At 37.8% G+C, this 10000-nt stretch overlaps 1 protein-coding gene across 8 annotated transcripts in view; it reads left to right on the top strand.

Moving 5' to 3' along the window:
- Positions 1-10000, top strand: part of camta1 (calmodulin binding transcription activator 1) — a 96371-nt gene that overhangs the window by 108 nt on the left and 86263 nt on the right. For 3 of the 8 annotated variants that reach the window (XM_015397668.1, XM_015397664.1, XM_015397665.1), the window contains exons 1-2: positions 295-438; positions 6179-6274. In XM_015397668.1, the coding sequence (XP_015253154.1) occupies positions 372-438; positions 6179-6274 (163 nt within the window). In that variant the 5' untranslated portion in view covers positions 295-371. Of the gene's footprint in view, positions 153-294; positions 439-6178; positions 6275-10000 lie in introns of those variants that run through there. The other 5 variants (XM_015397670.1, XM_015397666.1, XM_015397669.1 and 2 more) reach the window with 2 other exon arrangements.

Here is a 10000-nt window from a genome sequence, read left to right as displayed (position 1 = left end):
TCCTCCCCTCCACCACCAGCACCGCCACCACCCCTCCCATCACTAGGTCGAGGCGAGGAGGAGGAGGAGGAGGAGTAGGAGGAGGAGGAGGAGGAGGAGGAGGGATGAGGCGCGCGGCGGAGGGGAAATGGCTGCCGAAAACAAGCCGGAAGGTAAGAAATAACGGGCTCTTTTTATTTATTTATTTTTATTATTTCTGAGTTGAGCTGTGGATGATTCAGAGGGAGCAGAGAGGACGGAGGTAAATGACACGGAGCGGAGCAGAGATAACAGCGAGGGGCTTCCCTCCCCCCCCTCTCTCCTCCTCCTCCTCCTCCGGGCCCCCCTGTCCCGAAAACACGGCGGCTGGTGCTGAAGCAGAGGCTGCGAGGATGACGGTAAACCGACAGCGGATCCAGAACAGAGGGAGAGTTGTCCCGTCGCTCCACTCCGGGATAGGGGAGTTTTTATTCTATTGTTTCATCTTATTTCAGTTAAATGCGATCGATAGCGTCACCTTTGAGTTGCTTTGGGTATGTGAGTTTAGAAGGGATCGGAATGAGGAAGGATGAGAGTGTTAACGCTGAAGGAATTCAGATGCTCTCTTTCTCTCTGTGTGCGTGTTTGTCGTTTAAAGCATCAAACTGAGCTCTGGGTGGTAGATTCCTTATTTTACCCTCTCTGCGTTCGTGTGTGTTTATGTTTTTTGCCCCTTGCTTTTCATGTGTGCTTACATGGTTGCTAAGGCACTGAGGGGGAGAATCTGGCTGCTTTTTAGGTTGTCATGGGTGAGCAGGTGTGTGTGTGTGTGTGTGTGTGTCAGTTTTAGGTCATGCAACGCAGAGCCGGTTCAAGGTTGTAGGGGGCCCTAAATGGAATTTAATTATGGGGGCCCTTCTTTCAATTAGAGGGGTCGCCAATTAAAAATCTACAAACGGTAAAGGTCTGGACACATTATTAATTATAAATTGTTACTTTAAATTTAACGCTGAAATAAAAATGAGGTTTTTAAATATAAAAAAGAAACAGAACATTTTTCAATTTTAAAATCTTAAATGTTTTTTGTTTTTTTTTAAGTTGAAAACAATTTTTGAGTTTGGTGTATAGACAATTTCCTGATTCCCATATTTTATAAAACACCTAAACTGACCATTTATTTTATTTATTTTCTTTTTTATGGCTTAATGAGAGCAGTGGGCTTCAGGCTGCCCTGCAAGGCTTTAAACCTGGGTTTGAATGGGGACAAAGCCATTCTAAAGCACATATTAAGGAGCTCATTTTGAGCCTGAATCCATATTTATTTTTTATTATGTTCATGGTGGAGAATCCTGCTTCACAGCAGCAGGTTGAGCCAAACATACTCTAAATTTGCAGGGTCATCTTTGAGGGACACCGTTTCACTTTTCTTTCACCAGTTCACAGCAGTTCTTCCAGCAGTCCACACTTTCTCTGCTCTCTTTTTCTCATCATTTTCTCCTTCTTTCCCATCACCCGGCTTGCCACAGATTTGCCTGCTGTGTCTCAGCAGCAACCCAGACTGACACAGCTCATTGGCTAATGGGCGTCACGTGCAGCCTGGTCCCGGAGGGCTTTACCGTACAACCAGGAGAAGTGACGCAATTGAAATTAGACACTGCCATCGGACAACATGCAGTAATTTATAAACATTTCAAATCAGGTTGCGTCTGAATTAGTCAGCAGGTGGGTCTGGATCCGGACCGCGGTCAGCTAATCTGACCTCTGAATTAGAGCATTAGGGCACCTCCAACAAAAAATACAAAAGAGTATTTTTTCCCCTCTGAAATAACTTCTTTCATTTATTAAAATGATATATATATATTATTGTTTTGGCTACTGTTGAATGTAATGTAAGCTTGGTTTGGCATTCTGATAAAAAAAAAAAAACAGTTATATAAAGGATGATGGCCCCTGAGGCGAATTGAGTTTCAATTTTTATGGCTGCAGATTTGTCGAGAAAAACAATGTTTAATGATTTAGTGCTGCTGCCCTGCTTTCCAAGACAGACTTAACTCTAACTATCAGGCAGTATTTTTGTATTAGCTTGGATTTAAAACAGTAAAAAAGAAAAAAAAAAAAAAGATTTGAATAGACAAAAAAAAAAAAATTGTGATGGAAGTAGAAGGGGTAAGTCAAGAGTCATGTAAAGTGGCATTTTCCAATTTTACATAATGAATAAATACATATATGAATAAATCAATTGATAACACGGATCCCCTATTATTTATTCATTTATAAATAAGCTTGATGATTCAGAACTTCACATAAAATTAAGCTGAGTATAAAAATAATCAGACATTTAGGTCTTAGTTTTGAGCTTTTATTTTAAGTTTCATAATAGGGTCTTCAAGTGAATATCTGAATCTTTCATCTTAAAAATAAAGATAAATATAATATCAATATTTTTTATTCTTCTAAAAGCAAATAAAATAACTTGTGCAGGGTTAAAAAACTTCAATTTTGATTTGAATGACCCATTATCGATTCATGAAAAACTTAAATCTATCCTTTTTTAAATATGTGCACAAAAATATTGTGAGACGGTGACAGGGAATGTCTTGAGTTCACAGTGTGATTGTAGCCTTTCCTGTTTATTGTCAGGTCATGCTAGATAATAAGTTCATGATCAATGTAACTGCATAGGGTTCAATTCCTAATGCAAATATTCAAATTTTTACTAATGCAGCAATTTAGAGTTAGTCTTTGCGATCTGCAGCATTAGTTTTTCTGACAAAGTCTGCCAAACCCAAGTAAAGTTGGTTTTGCTTGAAACCCTTAAATGAAATGAAAAGCAATCAAATTGAATCATGACTCGAAATAATGGGTTTGTTAAATCCAAACAGATACTCAGCATTATTATAACAAAATATCAGTGCATTTGCCAACTTATTGGTCTTCAGCTTGTCATTGAGGCTAGTGGTGCTGTGGTTTGTAAGAAAACTCACACTGTCCAAAACTTGCGGTTATTGTTTACAAATTTAAAGTATATTTCACAACTTTATTATGTTTTTAACTTTGAAAACTATTTACAAAAACTTTTACCTCCTTAATTCATTATGGAGTAATCTGACCTTCCATGTTTGTTTTGAAACAGCAACACAGACATGTAGACTCATAACTATTGCTGCAGACTGCAAAAATTAATAAAAGAGGACATTTTAATGTTTAACCAAAAGAATTGATGTAGATGGATTCATTTAGTCAAAGTCATTCATTATGCGAACAAATCCCACCAGCCTCGTTAAGACCTCGCCACAAAGCATTGCGGCTCAATTAAAAGTCCAAGTTGATTTCCACATTCTGCATTTAACACGACCTGATTTATAGTGACATGCAACCCCATAATGAACTCCTTAAATTAACTGTATGACTAAATATGTTTCCCTTGACGACCAGCCTCTAGTCCTGTCAACCTTTCAATATGTGCAGTTTTGTTTTGTTTTTTCTTTGTTTTGTTTTTGTTTGTTTTTTGGCTAAAAAATCTGTGTCACAAATTGTACTAACATTCAGGAGTACTTATCTGCTAGAAAAAAAAAAACATGTACCCACTGACAAACAGTTGAAGTAATTTTCAAATCAAAGGATAGTCTTGTCTAGTCTATAAATGTGTAAAGTTTCCATAGTTACCATCTAATTTTGAGGCTGATAAAGGAGTATGCTGAGCAGTCTAGGATGGAAGAATGTTTTTAGTGTCCTAATGAAAATATTTACCAAATTTGAAGGGATATCTATGCTAGATGTCCTAAAGAGAATCCGAACAGACTATAAAATAAAAGCTTTCATACTTATTTAACAAAGCAATTTAAAACATAGAATTGGGAAAACACAGCAATGGAAAATTATCTACTTTACCCTTTTAAATGAAAGCTTGCTGATGATTTCAAAATAAGAGCCTTAAAAGCTTACAGTATGTTTACCACTTGTATTTAAAACTAATGATGGGACCAAAATTGAGTTCAGCACAGGTCTTACAAATTATGAGATTTCTTTATGCAAAAAAACAATGTTCCATTATTTGTAAACAGAAGCGTTTTGTAGAACAGTTTGATAAACTTTTAAGAATATGTATTTCAATATTTTATATTTTTTTATTTATACCCTATTTTTTTCTCATTATTACTCAGATTCAGTTTGATCAAAAATGTTAAACTGGTTTAAAGTTATTTATCATAAAAAAACCCCGATTTTATCTAATCATTATCTTATCAATCTACCCTCTTGAAAAGAAATGTGGCTACAGTGGAAAGAAACAACTTAGTTTTATCAAGCAGGAACCTCCTGCAGAACATAGCTGTCAATTTTCCCATTTTGGTCGAGAAACTACCGTGTTCAACCCCTCTTTGCCGCTGTGCTCCCGTAAATTTCCCAAATTACTGTATAATGAAAATATATATATTTAAAAAATCATGATCTGCAAAAACTGAACTGCCGCTAGCATCACAAATCAAAATCTGATCACCTTATTGTAGTTTACCATTATGCACATACCTTCAAAAATAATGGATACTGGAGCTTGACTGGGTAGTTGGTGGGCTCACAGCAAATGTTGTAATATTTCTCATATTTTCAAATCCAGAACTTGGCCTAGCTTAGCTTAGTTTGACCAGACTTCTGTCAGACCAGACTTCTGTCAGTAAAAAAAAAAAAAACATACAGAGAAAAGCTGGAAATGAAAATTAAAAAGAAGCACTTTTATTTAGAAATATACATAAAAAAATAATGGCTGGAGTTTATGGCTTCATCTGGGAACAAAACACAACTAAACATATAAGTGCTGGGATCATAGTGAGTTTGGAGGGAGGCATTACTTCTTTCATCAGATTTGTTCAGGAAAGATTCATAGTTAAGTGCAAAGCAAACTGCATCTTCTTTCAGAAGAAGAAAAAAGTAAAAAAAATAACTGTAATAGCTTAGTAAAACTCAAAATGTTATCTTGATAAAAATGACCATTTTAAAAGTAGTTTTAAAAGAAGAAAGGGTGTCCACCTTACCGACAAAGCTGGAAGCTGTTTCTGCAGGGAAGAAACTCCTGTAAATAACGTCATCTAATTTTAGAAACTCCAGGAACCACAAAAAAACCTGCAGTCTGGAAGCAAAGTGCTCTTATATCACACAGGCGTGCTTTTTTTGGGTTCAGTTTCAGAACGTTAATCTTAACTCACGAGTACCTGGGGTATTTTATAATAAAAAAAACCCCAAACATATGTACCAGAAACCCCTACATATTGAATAATATCGAATGCTAAAGATGGCTTTTCTCATCTGAAACTTGATACATATCCATGCAGCCTAATTTATTATTTGACCCTTCTTAACTCTGTTTTAGATAGAGGAAGGTTTTAACACCCTCCCCAAACTAAGAGCAGAATTTCTCTTGGGGGCATTTTTTTTTTTTAGTTAACACGGATAGAGAGAATGGTAGGTTTCTAACGTTTTTTTAAATTTTTGTTTCCTTTGGCATCCTAGACTTCAAAAGAAGATACACATACATGCATGCAAGCGAGCATGCAGCATGTTGCCTGAGGCGAAGGGAAGGCCGTGGGTTGAGAGTCCCCTTGCGTGTTAAGACCAGAAGCGTTGATGAGACAGAAGGCCCATGGGCAGCTCAGAAAAAAAACTGTAGCGCCTAAATGTTCCCCACATGCATACATAGACCGACTCCAACATTTGCAGCGATGTGTGGAATTAAGGCAATGATTTACAAGTCTCAGTCATGCTGACTAAAAGCCAAATGAGTCTTAGCCATGGAGCCAGGAGACAGCCATTCACTCTTTCCATTCCCTGGCAGATCTGTGTGTGCGTTTATGTGTGTGGGTGTGTGCGTGGCGCCAAACACCAGGAGTGGGCATGAGAACGGCATCCACCATATAGCCGGGAAGACCATCTCCCTCTGCACTGGTTGGACTACTTTGTATCATAGCAACAGTGGTCAGGGAAACAGAGAAATGATGGGAGAGAAGAGAAACTAAAACCTAGGTACAAGTTAGTCGCACACACGGAGGCAGGGCATCTACTGTGGCCAATCGATTCGGGGACGCAATCGATTCCAAGTTAGCAGGTCATCCCATGCATACGTCTCGTGAAGTTTAGAGGCGTTAGAAGAAAGGGAAGAGTGAAATCTTTTTTATTTTAATTAACCCTTATGTTTTCCTCTATTTCTCTTCTCCTTTTCTTTCTGTAGGACTGAAGAAGATACGAAACCCCGAGCGAATGGTCAGGATCGCTGTTGGATACACAGGACACACCCCTCCCAAGAGTGATGAATCCGACGCCAACAGTAAGAGACACACGAAACGCTCTTCACACAGTTAGGCACTCACGTCTGCGAACGAGGGTGTTTAAGTGCCACACAGGCGTTTGTCTGCAGCACAGGGTGACTGTGGGAGCAAGTATAAAAGCCTTCTGGCAGGATGATGTGAAGGGAAGGGAGGGTGTGTGCTGGCGATTGTGTCTGGGGTGTGTGTGTGTGTGTGTGTGTGTGGGGGGGGGGTTGAGGACTCCTTCTCATCCACCCTTTAACAGATCACATACAAACACCCTCAGACACACGCTCTATCTGCCTGTCTCTCTGCGGAGGCTTCATTGTAATTCAGCTCTTGTCACAAATCGTGTTTGTTCATGCATGCCGTTATAGTAATAGTGCACGTGCGCACACACTCAACGATACAACAGGCAGGGACGACTTCGGCTATCAGTACTTTATTGTCGTATTTAATCTGTACACTTGGCGTTATGTATCTATAATCCTCAATGGCGCTTGCTAAACCAGTAGTGAGATGGAGCGTGTACTTTCGAGCATGTGTGTGTGCGCAGGAGGCCACGTGGTGTGTGGTTGTCTTGTTGTGTTAGCGGGATTATAAGGGCAATAATTGCTTTGATTGGTTATCGATTTCAGAGGACACGGGGCACATGTAAGTCTGTTAGAGGGGACAAATTGGAGGCAAATAAAGAGATGGAAGGAGGAGCGAACAGAAACGTGTGATATAAAGACACACAGAGCTGGCCCAAATGGCATACTGCTTTCGATTTGTCTGGGTGGTCAGGTGTTGGATCTGGAAATGACGCCATCTTCTGATTTGAGCCAGAGGCATTTATTTGGAGCGTTTTTCCAAAGGAACACCAAGAAAGTTGGGTTTCTGGGGCGTTAAACAGTTTGGCCAATTCAAAATAAAGGCAGATCTATGACACGCTGGATACTTTTGTCGATTGCAAAATAAACAACCGTTATATGTTATAGTTATGCTGTTAGCCATGTAAAATATACTTTTATTTAACCATATTCCATTGGCTCATATGGAATATTTATAGGTGTTAATGGTTTGTTTACATGAGGAAACATGAGTAGAGCAATCTAAATATAATTTTCTATAGGAATGCTGTGCTAATGTCTATAGCAATGCTAGCGTGTGTGGCTAACTTCCATCAAACTAGCTAGGCTCCGTGCTTCACCTTTGCTCTTTGAACTGTAGGACCATTTTCAAGTAAAAAAGAAGGTTATAGGCTAAAACATTGTTTACATTTTTCTATCTTTTAAAGAGCTGGCCCGTTTTTTTTTTTCCAGCTGTTATAAACAGGGAATAATAAAACTGCCCCTCCCATACTTGTTTCTACTTGATGCTTGACTGGTGTTTTAGAGTAGGACATTTTATCTGTTCCGATCTTTTGGGTTTAGAAACTGAAGAAGGGCCCCTTATCATTCCAGTTTGTACAATAATAACAGGATTATACTGATGGTATACCTAGTTAGTTAGTTAGTTAGTTGGTTAGTTGGTTAGTTAGTTAGTCAGAACAGAAATACAAAGCTTCAAAAGCATTGCTTCTAGCCTCCTTGCCATGATTGACAAACATAATTTCTACATTTCAGAACACAGTAGAGATGTTAGTGATATAAGTTGAATATTAATAGGAAATATCATTAATAGCAGAGTTGAAGTTACTTCAAAAATGTAATGTATTACAAATAAAAAGTTATCTTTGATAGAAAGTAATATTTTTTTTTACAATTTTACCATCTGTGACATGTTACCGATTACTTTTTACTTGCTTTTGCCAAAACAAACATACAAGACAAGGCACTATAAAGTGAAGGTGTGCAATCATTTGTCATTAATAGCTGAATCACAAAAATAAAATGATATTGAATAGCAAAACATGAAAACCTTTGCAGGACATGACAAATGCTCTGTTTATGCCTCATTAATTAGATAATGTGGCCACACAAGGATTAACAAAAAAAGTTTCAATTACCATGAAACAAAACATGACAGTAGTTTAGGTTATTTCAAAATGAACATTAATATTAACGATAATTAGTGTGACTATAGCCACTCAAACTGATATTTGTATCAATCTTGTTCCTCTGTTTTTTTCAAACAGTTTTCTTCTAATGTTTTAAAAACGTCTTATTTTTCTTCTTCAAATTTTTAAAAAAATGTCTACTTCTTCTTTTCTTGTTTTAAAACCATTGTCACTACCCATTCTGTACCAGAAGGACGATCCATACCATCAGCTCATTTGCACAACCAGGAATACATTCGGGTTGCCCTCAATTTTACTTTGAAAAAAATACCAAATTTAGTTTTTCCTTCCTTAAAAATGGTAAGCGTACTAAGCTATAATGTGTTAAAGGTTAATAATGTATTTCCTTAGAAAATAAATGCAATAAAATCCTTTCTGTTTTTATCACTTGTCTGTGCCAGATCTGAACCGGATTTAGGATCCTACGCTACTTCCGGGCGCTAACGTTTTCGACTTCAGATTAATAAATCTGGTCTTTTTGAGTTTTTTTTTTTTTTTCCTCTAATGGTAACATTATGGTATATAGTGCGTAACCTAAAGAAAGCAAACTAAAATGCAGATAAACATGGTTTAATTATATTTAACCGCACTGCATCACGTCAGCAGTTTAATGGAGAAAATGTAAAAAGCATCAAATTGTCTAAGAAAAGTTATAAAATAAGTTTTAAAGATGTGCATTATCATTCTTTAGTGATTTAAGGACAGCAATAAGTACTTTTAGTACCATGATTACATTGTTTATGGTGACCTGGATGAATATCTGCATGCACACGCGCAAATGAGCCAATGGTAGCCATCGTACATCTGGTACAGATTGGGTAGTCACAACTATCTTCTTCTAATTATTTAAAACGTCTTTTTCTTGTGTTGTTGCAAAACCGTCTTCTTGTAATGTTTCAAAACTTCTTCTGTTGTTTTAGAAACATCTCTTTAGGCTGTTGGCCATGGGTTATTTTTTTAAAACCAACGTATCAGATTGAAATGCGTTGCCAGCCTTAGGAACTATGATAATATTACCAAAATTTAGTTGGTGAAGCATGACATTTCTCTTTTTCTGCCAAATACAATATATTACAATAATTTACTACTTTTTTCTAATGCATTGTCCCTAACATGGATTAATGGTAATTAGAAAGCACTATGTTCATGTATATTCTGCTCTGGTCCCCATACAGTCTTGGACCGGATATAGACATACACACAACTCCACACACACACAAAGCAACCTCTGCACCACCTCAGCAAACTTTGCAACTTCCCATGCTGTCATGTTCCTTTCAAAGGGATGGGATGGCTTCACTAGACCTCGTTAAGATGGAAGGAAGAAACAGTTGTAAGACAAAATCGTTATTTATCTTAGAATAAAGAAATAAAGAATAGAAGGTTCTCTTCGGGATGACGGTAAGACACAGACTGAAGCTTCCTGAGCCTATCCCTGTCTCCTATCGGTTGTCACGTCCCAGCCGGAGGATTACTGGAGGAAAAGTTTATCAGCAGAATGATAAAATTAGCATGCACGCCCATCTTTCTATCCTTTCCCTCCTCCCCTTGCGCTCCTTTTTTTCCCCTCCGCCCCCTCTCAATCTTCTCTCTGCCCCGTGTTTCTCTCTCTCGGATCTCCAGCCTCCCCTTCCATCCCTCTATCAAGCTGCTGTGCAATGAGCCTTTCTTTCTGTGACATTAATTTCATCCTGGAAAAAAAAAA

The sequence above is a fragment of the Cyprinodon variegatus genome, unplaced genomic scaffold (genome assembly GCF_000732505.1).
Source record: "Cyprinodon variegatus isolate N-32 unplaced genomic scaffold, C_variegatus-1.0 Scaffold880, whole genome shotgun sequence".
Taxonomy (NCBI): Eukaryota; Metazoa; Chordata; class Actinopteri; order Cyprinodontiformes; family Cyprinodontidae; genus Cyprinodon; species Cyprinodon variegatus.
The sequence above is the reverse complement of the archived record's forward strand: the minus strand, read 5'-3'. Positions and strand labels throughout refer to the sequence as shown.